Below are 17004 nucleotides of genomic sequence, written 5' to 3'. Positions count from 1 at the left end.
GTGTCTGGTGTGTCTCTCAAGTTGCTGGGTTCAGTATTATTTATTTAGTTATTTATTTTTGGAGAGTTTTTTGCTATAGGGCGTGTGTGCGCACCAGAAAGACAGAGAGACAGAGAGACAGAAAGCAAGAAGTCACTCCCCAGGGGAGATGGCCACACTGCAATCCCTTCTCCATTCTCCTCTTGGGATCTTGGGCACGCATGTGCACGCGCCCGGCGTGAGTTTAAGCCGCCAGGGTCAGGGCTCAAACCGCGGTCGACTACATGGGAGTCCAGCAACATAGCCATTATGCTAACTGCTGGTCCCTGGGTTCAGTATTCAACTGTGGTTGGTTGGTCCTGTGGGATCCAGCCACCTTAACAGCCATGGCATGAACTGGGCTACTCAAATCAAAACTCACGCCCGGCGTGAGTTTTAAGCCATTGGGTCCTGGACGCAAACCGCGGTCTATTTGGGGATTTCTGTACTCTCTTTTTCTCCTAAAAAGGCATAACTATTGGGGACCAACCAGTGGTGTGGTGGTTAAGGCACTGGACACTCCCACATGGCCAGCTACAGTTCAAGTCCTGGACCTGGTAGCTTGTTTTTTCACTTTCTCTATGTCTCTCTCTGGTCAAATTTAAATAAATGAATGAATAAATAAATTTTTTTAAAAAGGCATAACTATTGGGACTAGCAGATGGTGTAGTGGTTACATCGCTGTACTTCCACATGACTGACCACAGTTGGAGTCCCGGACCCAGCAGCTTGAAACTCACACCACCCGTGTGTGTGTGTGCATGTGCGTGTGCATGTGTATCCAAAATCCTGAGAGGAGAAGGGATTGCAGCATGGCCATCCTCCCTGGGGAGTGATTTCTCCCTTTCTGTCTCTCTGGCAAGCACATGTGCCATAGCAAAAAAAATTTTTCACCTGCTGGCCCCCCAAAATTTTTTTTAAGAATTATTTTATTATTTATTTATTTTAATTTGACCAGACAGTGATAGGGGGGGAGTTGGGGGGGGTGAAGCAAACCACCTGGTCCAGGACTTGAACCACGGTTCGCCCTGTTGTGAGTCCAGCATCCTTTACCACTATACAATCTGCTGGCCCACAAAATTTTTTTTAAAAAATCACTTAGTGGGACTGGCAGGTGGGACAGTGGGTGAGGGTGCCGGACTCCCACATGGCTGACCACAGTTCTAGTCCTGGACCTGGCAGCTTGCTTTCTCACTTTCCCCCTCTCTCCCTCTCTCCCACTCTCACACTCTGTCCCTGTCTGGTCAATTAAAATAAGTAAATAAATAAAGGTAAATAAAATAATTATTTAAAAAATCACTTAGTTAAAATTTATCATTTATCATTTAGTCAAAGTTACCATTTAATCAAAAATTATTTTTTTTACAGATGAAGTGACTTGCTCAAGGCCAGAGTCAGGAATAATCAGATTTTAGATAATCACTCTGCCCTACATTTCTGTGGGAGACATGCTCTTACCAATTTTCCTCCCTTGGTCCTCCATTAATTCTTTTGTATTGAAACGTGGCTCTTAGTGTTCTAGTTGTTTGGAATGTATGGGATGAAAGGGAAACTAGTAGGGCCTTCTAAGATTTAATTCCCAGTCTTTTTATGACTTTTGGGTGACATCTTAAAGCCCTCCCAACGTTTCCTTGTTTTAAATGGACTTGTAAGTCAACAAATATTGCTCAAGTGTCGTTAGTGTCCAACACATGGGGACTGGCATGTTCACGTGAAATGAAGGAAAGGGGTCAGTCTCACAAATATTTGACTTATAAACGATCATAGTACCTTTTAGGGTATGTATGGCCCTAGGGAAAATCAGCTAGTTAAATGGGAGGGGGTTGATTTTTTTTTTTTTGAGGTTTAGTTTACTGTTTTTATTCACATATATTGTACATATTTATGTGCTACTGTGTGTGGTTTTTTTAGTTCATAAATAAAATACGTAATGATCAAATCAGTATAATTAGCCCTAATTAGTATATCCATTACCTCAAACAGGTATCATTAATTGGTATTGGGAACATTTAGAATCCTCACTTTGGTGACATTGAAATATACAATGAATTAGTGTTATCTATAGTTATCTGCTCAGCTGTGGAAGGGCTTTTGATTCTTTTTAGCAAGTTTTAAAGTCTCCCTCTGTAACAATTCTTCGCATTTCCTGGAGTAAGAGCTAAGATGTACCTGGGAGCCTTTCCTTTCTGATTTTGTATTTTCCAATTTTGTTCCGAGTTTCCTGACAGCTGTCCTTGCATAGCCTTTTCTGCTTGAGTGAAGGAAAGGACACTAGCAGGGTTGGTTACAGGCTTTCATCTCGGTTCACAGCTTCTTCCAAGCACTGCGGTGGGACCCCAGAACCAGCGCTCACCGCGAGACCTCCGCAGGCTCCTGCTCCGGGGCGGGAGTGCGCGTGCGTGTCGGTCCCTTTGTTGCCCCGCGCTGGGCTCTGGTTGCGCCTGCGTGATGGGCCCTGTCGCCAAGTGCGCTGCACCACTCGCACCGGCTGGGGGCGAGCAGATCTCGAGCAGCCGCCGCCGCAGCCGTTGCGACCGCCGCAGCGGAGTTCAGAGGGCCCGGAGGTGGGAGACGTCCCACACGGTGACTGAGATGTCGTCCGCCGCAGCCTTATACCTTCTCTCTACCCTGGGAGGGTACTTGGTGACCTCATTCTTATTGCTTAAATACCCGACCTTGCTGCACCAGAGAAAGAAGCAGCGATTCCTCAGTAAACACATCTCTCACCGCGGAGGTGAGAAGGGTCCCCAGAACCCGATGGCGGATATGGAGGGAGGCTTTTCTTTTCTTTTTTCTTTTTCTTTTTTCTTTTTTTTCTGATTAGAACGGAGGGTCCCTTAGAGCTCCTCAAAACGCAGCTGGATGGAGATACGCGAGAGCTCGAGGAAGAATGGGGTTGCGTGAATAGAGGGGCTCCCCTGGAGGTGAAGGTGGTGGGAAGGGGAGGTTTCCTGAGGGGAGGGAAGGAAAAGCGTCAGTAGTCAGAACCTTGGTGAGTAGGGGGCTCTCTCCAGTGCAGGTCAGGAGTCCTCTGAAAGGAGAAAGACCCGGGTGAGAGTAAAGGGTAAATGGAGCATTTCTCGGCGGATGGAAGGTCTCTTTTTGAAAGCGATGCACAAAGTGGGGGTGGGGAGCTGGGGGAGCGCCGTGCAGAACCGAGGGTACCGGCGGGAGAAACCCGGAACAGACAGCTCCCATCGAGCTGGTGGCTGAGCGGACGGGGAGAGCCAGGGTGACGAGCCTGGGTGCGGATCTGCCTGTACCTGGAGAGGGCTGCCCCCCGGTTGCCTGCGATACCGGGGGGTTGGTCCCACCCCCAAGCTCCAAGCACTTGTAAATGAGAAGAGAGGGAAACGGAGCTCCTAGCCAGGGACATTTCCCAAGGTCACAATTAGAGCTTGGGCTGAATTGGGACTGGAACTGGAGCGTCCTAGTTCCCAGGGCTGCAAACCTTGCACCTGCTTTTTATTTATTTATTTTTAGCACCACCGTGCACCCCCAGCAGTGACACGTGGATTTCCCAAAGACCAAAAGATAATTTAGTTTATAATAGGACAGTATTGTTCAAAGAAAATAAGATAAATTTCTTTTAGAAAAGTGTCTTACTAAAAGGAGTTTAGGTAATCCACCCTCTGTTATTCCAGGTGATAGGCCAAATCTTTGCCTCTTCATTATTGTGTAATAATGTGACTTCATTGCATTTCAAGCATGATACAGAAAATGTTTTGAAATTGGGTTATTTCAATCTGTTAACTGTTTTTAGAGATGAATGTTCGACTAGGTTAAAATTGTTTTGACTTTACATCTAATACTTGAAATGATAAACTCTTGAGTTGACAGTCTAAAACTTGATTTGATATCATAACCCCTTTTCTAATAAGTATTGGCCAGGAATAAAGTTATAAATGCCACAGAAATGCATTATCATTCTTCTGTATGGTCTGTATAATTTTATTCGTTAAACACAGTTCTAATTAAGTCGCTTCAATAGTTGCTCTGGCTTCCCACGCATGAAATGTATCAAAGGTTTTAAAAGGTTGTCAGCTAAATGCTTGTTATTGCTTATTTGTCTTATCTTTTCTTAAGAATTATTATTATTATTTTTAATTCAACCAGAGAAAGAGAGAGAGAGAAACCACAGTCAGCCATGTGGGAGTCTAGTGCCTTAACGAGAGATGCCACCTCCTGATCTTTATCTGTGTTTTAATATGTACGTGGTTAAACTGTAGGATGCCATAATAACCATTACTATGCCTTCAATCATTGGAACTAGGGGCCAACTTTTAGAGTTCCAGTTGTTGCCATGGAAGCATTTTTTTTTTTTACTTTTTAAAAAGATAATTATTTATTTATTTCCATTTGTTGTTTTATATATTTTTATTTTTATTTTTAATTTGACTAGAGAGGGACAGAGAGAGAGAGAGAAAGGGAAAGCGAGAAAGTAAGCCACCAGGTCTAGGACTTGAACTGCAGTCGGCCTTATGGCCAGCACCTTTAGCCACCGTGTTGCCTGCTGGCCCTGATAGAAGCAATTTTCAATGATAGTAGTCCTATTTCAACTATAGGCAGTACATACTGTAGCTGTTTACTGATGTAAAAAAGAAAAATGTGCATACTTAGGACATTAGGAAATTTGTATTAAAAAACTTAGACCCCTTGAAAATCTACTTTTAAATTTCATTTATTGGGGCTAGTAGGTGACATGGTGATTGGGGTGCTGGACTCCCACATGATGGACTGCAGTTTGAATCCTGAACCTGGCTGGTTGCTTTCTCATTCCCTCTCTCTCTGTCGAGCAAATTAAAAGTAATAATAATAAATGAAATTAAATAATTCTTTAAAACATTTATTTTATTTTATTTATTTATTTTTTTGGAGAGGTTTTTGCTATAGGGCATGTGCGCTTGCCAGACAGACAGAAAGGGACAGACAGAAAGCGAGAAATCACCCCCCAGGGGGGATGGCCACACCGCAATCCCTTCTCCTCCACTCTCCACTTGGGATCTTGGGCACGCACCCACAAGCACCCAGTGTGAGCTTAAGCCACCAGGTCCAGGCCGCAAACTGTGGTCGACTACATGGGAGTCCAGCGACATAGCCATTATGCTAACTGCTGGGCCCGATTTATTTTTATTTCTTACATGAGCAAGAGTGATAGTAAAAAAGACAGAGATACAGCACCTCTGGCATGGTCTTTTTCTTTCCTTCTTCCTTCCTTTCTTTCTTTTTTAGTATTGGTATATAGGGTATATGCAGGGGAGAGAAAAGAGGAAACAGAGAGAGGGAGGAAAAGTGAGAAGTTGTCCCCAGGGGGGTTAGCAATTCCCATTCCTATCCCTTTTCCATTCTCCTCTCTGGACTTTGGGCATGCATGCACACATGCTGGCATGTTTTTAGGCTGCTGTATCTAGGACTTACTTGAGCTGTGCAGGTGGCCATGTGAGATCCAATCATTTTTAAATATATTTATTTAATTCCATTTGTTGTTGTTGTTGTTATTATTATTATTATTATTTGATGAGAGAGAGAAAGAAAAAGTGAGAAAGCAAGCGACTCACACTGCAATTGGCCATGTGGGAATCCGGTGCCTTTAACCACCATGCCACCTGCCAGCCCAGAGATCCACCTATCTTATCCTCTGTAGCACCTGCTTGCCCTATCATGGTCTTTATGCTGGGCCCCACCCCCAACCTCAGTCAGCCCTGAAACTTACAGGCAAATGTGTGCCTGGTATGCTCAAGGAAGCCTCTGGACACAAACTCCAAACTCTTCAATGTGGGTCAACCTTGTAGAGCATTATGTTTTACTGGTGTGCCAGGATCTAGCCTCTAAATAGCTATTTAAATTATCTTTTTCTAATGAATTTCTTTTACATTTAAAAAATTTATTTCATTCCATTTATTATTATTACTTTTTAATTTGACCGGAGAGACACAGAGAGAAAGAGAAAGGGAAAGCGAGAAAGCAAGCCACCAGGTCCAAGACTTGAACCATAGCCAGCCATGTGGGAATCCAGCACCCACCCCCTTTACCCCCCACGCCCCCTGCCGGCCCAATTTCTTTTATATTTAATTATCGTTTATACAATATCATTTTTCTTTTTAAAAATAATGATTTATTTTATTTATTATTATTTTAATTTGCTATAGGGCATGTATGCCCACCAGAGAAAAACAGAGAGAGAGAGAAAGAGAGCAAGTGAGAAAGCAAGCCACCAGGTCCGGGACTCAAACCACAGTCGGCCACATGGGAATCCAGTGCCTGGGGGCCCATAGTTTTTCAAAAACATGCATTATGTTACCATCAAATCAAGGATATTACCATATACATCTTTTCCATTAGAGAACTTTTTATTCTATGTCTGTCAAGTGCTACCTCCTTAACCTCTTTCACGCACCATCACTGTCTACTGCCCTCTGGTATCCACACGTGTCTTCTCTTCCGTTCTGTCTTCAGGTCTTATCAATTTCTTTCTTTCTCTCTCTCTCTCTTTTTTTTTTTTTTTTGTAGAGATTTTTGCTATAGGACGTGTGTGCTTGCCAGAGAGATAGAGACAGAAAGAGAGAAATCACCTCCCAAGGGGGTTGACCATGCTGCAGTCCCTTCTCCATTCTCCTCTCCAGATTTTGGGCATGCATGCACACACACCCAACATGCATTTTAAGCCCCCAGGACTCAAACCATGGTTGACTACATGGGGGTCCAGTGCCACAACCATTACACCATCTGCTGGTCCCCAGGTCTATTGATTTCTGTCATAGAGTGCAGACATTTGGTATCTATTGAGCAGGGACATACAGTGTCTTTCATAGTCTGACTTACTTGGCTTAGCATTAAATTTTTTTAAAAAATTATTTGAACTTTGGGAACCAGCAGTTAGCGTAATGGCTATGTTGCTGGACTCCCATGTAGTCGACCACGGTTCATGTCCCAGACCCGGTGGCTTAAAACTCACGCTGGGTACGTGTGTGTGTGTGTGCCCAAGATCCCGAGAGGAGAATGGAGGAGAAGGGATTGCGGTGTGACCATCCCCCCTGGGGGGATGATTTCTCGCTTTCTGTCTCTATGTCTCTCTCTGTCTGTCTGGCAAGCGCACGCGCCCTATAATGAAAATCTCTCCAAAATAAATTTTTTTTTAACTTTATTCTATTTATTTACTTAATTTGACCAGACAGACACAGAGTGAGAGAGAGCAAGAAAGAGATGGAAAGCGAGAAAATAGACTGCTGGGACTTGAACTGCGGTCAACCATGTGGGAATCCAGCGCCCTGAACCACCACACCACCTGCTGGCCCCAGCATTAAATCTTCTAAATTCATCTACTTTGTATTAGGTAACAGATTCTAATTTTTTTTTTTATGGCAGAGAAATATTCCATAGTGTACATGTGCTACATCTTTTCAGTCCAAATATCCAATCCTGAGCACTTGGGTTGACTCCATCTCTTATTAATTGTGAATAGTGCTGCAGTGCACATGGATGTGCAAGTGTCTTTCCGACTGAGTACTTTCCTGTCTTTTGGGTAAATACTAAGGAGTGGGATTATTGAATCAATGAAAGTTCTAATATAAATTATCCTTATGAATTCTGTAAACTTTATTTTAAAAGAAACACATGTTAATCTTTGAAAATTTGTGACACTCTACTGGTGGAAAAAACCAGCACTCCATCAAAGTTAAATAGTGTATGCTAGCACTGGGCGCAGGTGTGTGCATGCCCAAAATCCTGGAAGAATAGAGGAGAAGGGATTGTGGTGTGGCTATCCTCCTGGGAGTTGATTTCTTTCTTTCTGTCTCTCTGAAAAGAGCATGCATGCTATAGCAAAAAAAATCTCTCTTTAAAAAAATAAAGTGTGTGCTGGGAGGCCAGCAGGTGATGTGGTGGTTAAGGCTGTGGACTCCCACATGGTCGACTGCAGTTTGAGTCCTGTACCTGGCAGCTTGAGGATCATACTGGCCATGTGTGCCCAATATCCTGAGGGAGTAATGGGGCCAGCTGATGGAATGATATTGTATATGTGTGTGTCTGTATTTATTTATTTATTCCAGATGCCTACCGAGTTAACTAGAGAAATAAAGACAGAAGATAATTTACTTTAATCCTCTTTAACCTGTCTCCATGGGCCAGTTGAATTAAGCAATAGGCTATTTAGAAAGCGATTTAATGGAATCTGCAGATGGTTACATCACTGGATTCCCACATAGCTGACCACAGTTTGAGTCTGGACCTGCAGGCTTGAAACTCATGACAGGCATGTGTGCATGTGTGCCCAAAATCCCAAGAGGAGAGCAGAGGAGAAGGGATTGTGGTATGGCCATCCTCCCGGGGTGGGGGTGATTTCTCGCTTTCTGACTCTCTGTCTCTCTCTGTATCTTCTGCAAGTGCACATGCCTATAGCAAAAATCTATTTTTTTGGTGGGGAGAGAGGTTTTTGCTGTAGGGCGCATGTCCTTGCCAGAAAGACAGAGAGACAGAAAGTGAGAAATCACCCCTCAAGGGGGATGGCCATGCTGCAATCCTTTATCCTCCATTCTCCTCTTGGGATTTTGAGCACACATTCACACACACCTGGTGTAAGTTTCAAACTACCAGGTACAGGACTTGAACCACAGTTGACCACATGGGAGTTCAGCAATGTAACCGTTTTGCCATCTGTTAGTCCTATATATACATATATATACACACGTATATATATATATATATACTTAAACATTTTTTTTTAACCATAGGGCATGTGCACTTGCCAGAGAGGCACAGAGAGAGAAAGTGAGAAATCACCCCCCCACACCCAGAGGGATGGCCACAGTACAGTCCCTTCTCCATTCTCCTCTCAGGATTTTGGGCATCCCTACACATACCAGGCATGTTTCTTAGGCCACCAGGTCTGGAACTTCAACCTGCAGAGTTGGCTATGCAGGATCCAGTGCCTTAACCACCACGCCACCACCTCCTGGCCTCTACATCTTCAACTTTTAAACCATAAGCATATTTATTTATAAACTTCATTTACTTATTTCTTCTGAGAGAGAAAGAGAGACCCCCCCCAACAGGGTCCTTACACCATATTCCATCTCCAGCCTCAGACAACCTGGATCACGGGCCCTTGGGACCTTCCCTTGAGGATCCTGTTATATTACCACTATGCAACCATCTGGCCCAAAATTTAGGAAAAAATTTAATACTTTTCTATAAAAATGATCAAAGTTGTGACAAAACATTTAACATTTTATCATAGAAGAGAGCATGCATGTGATTTTTAATTGGTAAATGCTGCCCATGTATCAACGTACAGTTGGAACATCATTCTTCTGTCTTTAGGTGCTCTCTCATGTGACTGACTGTCATTATTAGATATGGCATGCAGTTCTAAAGGCCACTGATTACATAATAGCCACATTGATGTTTAATGTTTTTCTTATATCTGCAAATAGAAATTTCACTAGTTCTACCCCCTTTTTCCTAAATTACCAAAGGGTGAGTATGCTTGACAGAGAGAGAAAGGGAGAGGGAGATAGCACCTCATGATGGGGCATGGTCACGCTACAATCTCTCCTCCTCCATCTCTCCATCCTGTCAGGATGTGGGGCACAGACACACATGTGCCCAGCATGTTTCTCAGTTTTTCCAGTAGAAATATAAGAATAATGTTACCTATATTGAGAAATGCTCTTTTCTATATACTATCTGTAGTCTTTTCAGCTTTTTCAGCTTATATAAATCATATATGTGCGAGGGGGGGGGTCTTCAAAAAAGTTCATGGACAATGCAGATTATGGACTATGCATGGAATGCAACATTTCTTGCAACAAAATTAACTTGTATTTTTTTAAAATGAATTATTTTATTCGATTTTACTTATTAATAGTTTTAAATTTGACCAGAGAGAGACAGAGAAAGAGGAAAAGTGAGAAAGCAAGCCACCAGGTCTGGGACTTGAACTATGGGAGTCTAGCATCTTAACTACTATGCCACCTGCCAGTCCCAGTAAATTTGTATTTTTTTTTTTTTGAGAGAGAGAAAGTGAAAAGCAAGCTGCCCAGGTCCCCATGCCTCAATCCCTCCTCCATTCCCTAGGGATTTGGGGCATGCACACACATGGACCTGGAGTGATTTTTAAGCCAGATCCAGGACTCCCACACTGGTTGGTCAATCATGTGGTGGTTAAGGCAGCTGGATTCCATTTGGCCAACTATGTCCTTCACGTCCCAGAATTAGTAGCTTGAAAAAGATGCTAGGGGGTCAGCAGTTGGCATTATAGTTAAGGTGCTAGACTCTCACATGACTGATCACAGTTCAAGTCTTGGCCCTGGCGGCTTGCTCTCTCTCTCTCTCCCTCTCTCTCTTTTTATCTCTCTGTGGTAAGCCCACATGTCCTATAGCAAACTTTAAAATAAATAAATAAATAAATAAATAAATAACTGGGGCCGGCAGGTGGCCTGATGGTTAAGGCATTGGATTCCCACATAGCCGACCATGGTTTGAGTCCTGGACCTGGAAGCTTGCTTTCCTACTTTTCCTTTCTCTCTGTCTGTCTCTTTCTGGTCAAATTAAACAAATGATAATGATAATGAAATAAAATAATTCTTAAAAAATGTTACCCCCTCTTTTTGAGAGATTTTTGCTGTAGGGTACATGCACTCACCTGGGAGACAGAAAGTGAGAACTTACCCCTCCTCCCTGGGGTGGGGGGATGGCCATGGCACAATCCTTTCTCCTCCATTGGAATTTTGGGCATATATGCACATGTGCCCAGTGTGTTTCAAGCTGCCAGATCTGGGACTTCAACTGCAGCAGGCCACATGTGAGTCCTGCACCTTAACCACTATGCCACCTGCTGGCCCCATAATTTTAAAATTTTTATTTGACTTTATTTATTTACTTATTTATTTTAATTTGACCAGAGAGGGACAGATTAAGAGAGAGAGAGAGAGAAAGAAAGAGAGAAGGTGAAAAGCAAACTTGCCAGGTCCAGGATCCGAACCATATCTAGTCATGTGGGTCCAACGCCCCCAACCACCATGCCACCTGCTGGCCCCCATAATTCATTTTTTAAAAGCATTTTTTACTTAACTTTATTTATTATTATTATTCAGTTTGACCAGAGAAAGGCACAGAGAGAGAGAGAGTGAGAAAGCAAGCCACCAGGACCAGGATTGGAACTGTAGCCAACCATGCAGAAGTCCAGCGCCTCAGCCACCATGCCACTCACCTACCCCCTAAACAAATAACTCTTTTAAAAAAAAATTAACAAACAAAAAAACATGCTAGATGTGTATGTGTCCCGAAAAGAGAAATGGAAGAGAAAGGATTGCAGCATTACCATTCCTGTGGTGGGTGCTTTTCTACTTTACCCATTTCTTTCTGTCTCTCTTCAGTAAGTGCACAAGTCCTCTAGCAAAATTCCTTTTTGTAAAGTTAAAATATTGTTTGTATGTAGAATAGTTATTTACAGAGCCAAGAATTGTGTAAACTGCTTATTGACGGAAAGAAAAATTAATGGCAAGCCTACCTCTGTGAATTACTTGATAATTAGAGAGAAAGAGATCTCAAACCATTTTATGAGAGAGGAGCTACCACTGAAAAAGTCCTTAGAGAGAAATGTCACACTTCTTAATTAGTCCCTTAGTTACTCACCAGGCTTTTACCATATGACTATAAGAAGTAATTTGTGGGTATTACCTTTGTGGAATGTGTATCTTCAAGCTTTACAAATAGAAGAATACAAGAGCAGGTAACAGTATGAACAACTTGTCTACAAAATTTAAAAAAAGGTGCTTTGTGGGGAACCAGCAGTTAGCATAATGGCTATGTCGCTGGACTCCCACGTAGTCGACCGCGGTTCGTGTCCCGGACCCGGTGGCTTAAAACTCACGCCGGGCGCGTGTGCGTGTGTGCCCAAGATCCCGAGAGGAGAATGGAGGAGAAGGGATTGCGGCGTGACCATCCCCCCTGGGGGGTGATTTCTCGCTTTCTGTCTCTATGTCTCTCTCTGTCTGTCTGGCGAGCGCACGCACCCTACAGTGAAAATCTCTCCAAAAAAAAAAAGAAAGGTGCTTTGTGAAAGGCAGCATAAAAACTGCAGAATAGTTAGTGGTAAAAAGGATGGGCTCTGAAACTGCACTGCTCATGCTTGAATCCCAGTTCCCCTTATGGATTATGGGACCTTAGCCTGTTTTTTTCTGAGAATAATTTGTAGGGATAATTAATATTAAACCCATAGAGTGTGAAGGTTTCTTCCTTTTTAAGAGAATTATTTATTTAATTTTGTTTATTATTATTTTCTAATTTGGCCAGAGAGAGAGGGAAAGTGAGAAAGCAAGCTACCAGGTCTGAGATTTGAACTATACTTGACCATGTGGGAGTCCAGCGCCTTAACCACCATGCCATCTCCTGGCCCTGTTTGTGAGAATTTTAATGAAATATAAAGTGCTAAGCATTGTGCTAGGTTTCTGCTAATTATTAATATGTTGACCACCTTTTCAATATTTTATTAATGTAATTTAAAAGAAGTAAAAGGTCTTAATGTTTGCATGTATAAGCTGTTAGGTTTAAAAGAATTACAATTTATATGAGTATGGAAAACAGATGTAAAAGACATAAATAGGCAGACTTGGAATGTAAATACTACTAGTAAAAATCACGTTGATGATATATGGTTGAGGTGGTGTGGTGCTTGAGACGGCTGGATTCCAAATGGCCAACTACATAGTTCCAGTCCCAGTGGCTTGAGAAACATGCTAGCACATGTGCATGCATGCGTGAAATCCCAAAGGCAGAAGAAATGGAGAAAGGATTGGAGCATGACTATGCCCCATAGTGTATGGGGGGGGTGCTTTCTCTCTCTCTTTCTCTCACTGGTAAGCACAAGCACCCTCTAGCAATTTTAAAATGAAATAAAATGAATCATGTTGACTATGGGGAAATATATTTCAGAATATTGCATTTCTGTTCTTTTTCCTAACATCTTTTTCCCAACCAAAAGACCAAACAATTCAAACATACACAAAGATAATAACAAGGATCTATGGATCTATCACCCAGATGTTTGCGCAATGATCCACTTATGTCCAATCTTTGATTGATTTATAGTGTTTAGGCAGTGTCTTGCTGTGTTGCCTACTCTCTCAGGTAGCTGTGACTACAGGCTTGCACCATTGTACCTGGCTTTTAGGGTGGGCTGTGAATCCAACCGAGGCCTGCCATGCGGCCTCAGCATGTTAAGGAGCAGCGACAACCAGCAAGAACTGCTGAGGCTCACCCAGTCTTGTTTCATCTATATCCCTTCCCATTCTCCTCACGCAGATTATTTTGAAACAAAAAAAATATTTTGAGAGTTTTTTTTTTGCTATAGGGCACGTGCGCTCGCCAGAGAGACAGAGAGACAGAAAGCAAAAAATCACCCCCTGGGGGGATGGCCACGCTGCAATCCCTTTTCCATTCTCTTCTCAAGATCTTGGGCACACACACACATGCGCCTGGTGTGAGTTTAAGCCACTGCGTCCGGGACTTGAACCACGGTTGACTACATGGGAGTCCAGTGACATAGCCATTATGCCAACTGCTGGTCCCTTGAAACAAATTTTAAATGTCACATAATTTCAAACAATAAATTTTTATTAAATACTATTTGGTGGAATATTCTAAAAGATGTTTAAGACAAAGTCCTTACTATTGGGATTTGAGAAAGGCTAGTAAGTAGCACTGCTTACTTTGCCTTCCCAGATTTGGAACCAATTAAAAATAAAATACAGGGACCAGCAGTTAGCGTAATGGCTATGTCGCTGGACTCCCACATAGTTGACCGCGGTTCGTGTCCCAGACCTGGTGGCTTAAAAAAACTCACGCCAGGCGCGTGTGCATGCGTGCCCAAGATCCCGAGAGGAGAATGGAGGAGAAGGGATTGCGGCGTGACCATCCCCCCTGGGGGGTGATTTCTCGCTTTCTGTCTCTATGTCTCTCTCTGTCTGTCTGCTGAGCGCATGCGCCCTATAGTGAAAACCTCTCCAAAAAAAAATATATATATATACAAGCATAAGATGAATGGAAGTCAAAATATTAATTTCATTGCTTTTTTTTATTTTAACTTTTTTATTTTTAAAGCATTATTTTATTTAACTTTATTTATTTATTTATTTTAATTTGACCAGAGTGAGAGAGACAGAGAGAAAGAGACAGAAAGTGAGAAAGCAAGCCATCTGGTCTGGGACTTGAACTACAGTCGGCCATGTGAGTCCAGCACCCTCAACCACCACACCATCTGCTAGCCCCATTGCTATTAACTTTGAATTTGGGTTCTATAATACTCTCCCTGAATTGAACTTAACACTGAAATGGAGACCTTCTAACATTAGGAGAGTCTAGCCTGGCAAACTTTCTGTATAGATAAGCAGACATTTTCTTTTTTCTGAAGATGGCCTGTTCCAAATTAAAACTCTGAAGGGTTGAATCACAGGTGGACAGACAGTCCTTTCTCCCAAGTCACTTATGCTCCCAGGGGAAAATGCAAATGTGGGAGTGGAGCTTACAGGTGTTCCTTCTATTCTTTTCCCTTCCTGTGGGATTAGTGTGCAGTTTTCCCCCACTATGTGGAGACTGAGGTAGTGGTTGATAGATGTTCCCCTCAATATTTGCTGTTCCAGACCCCTGGGGTCATCTCCCTGAGGGATGCTTTTTCAGTTTCTCCTCTTTTCCTTCTGTCCTCTGAATAAGTGCATGGGCCATACAGCAAAATTAAAAACCAAAAACAACTAACACTCCACTTTCAGCATTGAAAAGTTAATCCAGACAGAAAATCAACAAAGACATTGGATTTATACTGTGCTATAGAGCAAATAGGCCTGACAAACTTTATAACATTTAATTTAACAGCTATGGAATACACAGTCTTAACTGTCTTCATGGAACATTCTCTAGGAGAGACCATATGATAGGACACAGAATAAGACTCAACAAACTAAAAATCAAAAACAAAAAAACAGTCACAGGGCCAGTAGGTGGTGTGGTGGTTAAGGCGGATGGATTCCCACATGGCTGACCATGGTTTGAATCCTGGAGCCAGCAGCTTAAAAATATTACGCCAGGTGCATGTGCATGTGTGCCCAAAATCCAAGAGAAGAATGAAGAAGGGATTGTAGTGTGGCCACCTCCCCAGGAGGTGATTTCTCATGTTCTCTTTCTCTGTCTCTCTTGTCTTTGATGAACACATGTTCCCTATGGCTACAACCTAAAAGAATGAAAACTAACAAATACACAGGAAACAAAAACCAGTCACTTTTTTTTTTTTTTAAGAGGTTTTTGCCTTAGGGTATGCACACTCGCTTGGGAAAGGTGGGGTAAAGAGAGAGAGACAAAGACACGAGAGAGAAAGTGAGAAATCACCCCCTAAAGGGGAAGAGGGGATGGCCATGCTGCAGTCTCTTCTTATCCCTTCTCCTCTCAGGATTCTGGGCACTCACGCACATGTGCCCAGCATGATTTTCAAGCTACTGGGTCTGGGAATCAAACCACAGTTAGCCATGTATGAGTCCAGTGATGTAACTGTTACACCATCTGCTAGTCTCGTCCAGTCACTTCTTTTAAGTATCTCATGGAAATAGAAGGAAAAGGACAAGTAAATAATATGTGTTATAATGTAATAAACATTTTAGTAGATACGTGCATAAGACACTATGGGAGTACGGAGAAGAGATTGTTTAACTCTGTCTGAAGAGAGATTTGTGTACCAAGTTCCTCTTCTGTCTTTCCTGACAAATAAGCAGTTATTACGTCGTCATGAAAAATTGGGACCAGCAGTTGGCATAAGAGCTATGTCGCTGGACTCCCATGTAGTCGACTACGGTTCGAGTCTCAGACCCAGTGGCTTAAACTCACGCTGGGTGCATATGCATGCTTGCCCAAGATCTGGAGAAGAGAATGGAGGAGAAGGGATTGCAGCATGGCCATCCCCCCTGGGGGGTGATTTATCACTTTCTGTCTCTCTGTCTGTCTTTCTGGTGAGAGGATTTTTTGGAGAGATTTTTGCTAGAAGGCGTGTGCGCTTGCCAGAAAGAGAGAGACAGAAAGCGAGAAATCCCCCCCTGGGGGGGATGGCCACACCACAATCCCTTCTCCACTCTCCTCTCGGGATCTTGGGCACACATGCATACTCCCCTGGCAGGCGTTTAAACACTGGGTCTGGGACTCGAACTGTGGTCGACTACATGGAAGTTCAGCAACATAGCCATTATGCCAACTGCTAGTCCCATATTTTTCTGTTTTTTATTCAAAACTATGTCATGACTTTTCTGACAACCTAGTAGCTTATAAATCATGTCTAGGTTCTTCTACCCCTCCTGTATACTTTGGTTGTGGCTTTGTGTTCTTTCTTTTTAAAAAAAATTTTAAAATTGCCATAGGGCACATGCACTTGCCACAGAGAGACAGAAGAGAGAAAATGAGAAATCATTCCCCTCCATTTTTCTCTTGGGATTTTTAGCACATATGTACATATGCCCGGCATGATTTTCAAGCCACCGGGTCTGGGATTCAAACCATGGTCAACCATGTGGAAATCCAACACCTTAAGCTGCTGTGCCATATGCTGGCCCTCTGTGTTTTTTTCTTTCTTTAAAATTTGAGTTATTTAATTTTATTAATTATTTATATAATTTGATTAGAAAGAGGAGAGGGAAAGTGAGAAAACAAGTCATCAGGTCCAGGATTTGAACTGCAGTTGGCCATGTGGGAGTCCAGTGCCCCAACCACCATGCCACCTGCTAGCCTCTTGTTTGTGTGTGTGTGTTAGAGACATTTTGTCTATAGGACACATGCACTCACTGGAAACACAGAGAGAGACAGAGACAGAAAGTGAGAAATTGAGACCAGCAGCTGGCGCAATGGCTATGTTGCTGGACTCCCATGTAGTTGACTGTAGTTCGAGTCCCAGACCCAGTGGCTTAAATTCATGTCGGGCGCATGTGCGTGCATGCCCAAGATCCCAAGAGGAGA

General features: G+C 42.8%; 1 protein-coding gene across 2 annotated transcripts in view; it reads left to right on the top strand.

Moving 5' to 3' along the window:
• The first annotated feature begins 2478 nt into the window (after positions 1-2478).
• GDPD1 (glycerophosphodiester phosphodiesterase domain containing 1) overlaps positions 2479-17004 on the top strand; it is a 65833-nt gene continuing 51307 nt past the window's right edge. For both annotated transcript variants that reach the window (XR_001370799.2, XM_014590191.2), the window contains exon 1: positions 2479-2752. Coding sequence is in view for 1 of the 2 variants with exons in the window: in XM_014590191.2 (XP_014445677.1) it covers positions 2611-2752 (142 nt within the window). In the remaining variant the exon portion in view is untranslated. The remainder of the gene's footprint in view (positions 2753-17004) is intronic.

The sequence above is a fragment of the Tupaia chinensis genome, unplaced genomic scaffold (genome assembly GCF_000334495.1).
Source record: "Tupaia chinensis unplaced genomic scaffold, TupChi_1.0 Scaffold000416_1, whole genome shotgun sequence".
In the NCBI taxonomy this organism is placed as follows: domain Eukaryota; kingdom Metazoa; phylum Chordata; class Mammalia; order Scandentia; family Tupaiidae; genus Tupaia; species Tupaia belangeri.
Note: the sequence above shows the minus strand (reverse complement) of the source record. Positions and strands in the feature narration are given on the sequence as shown.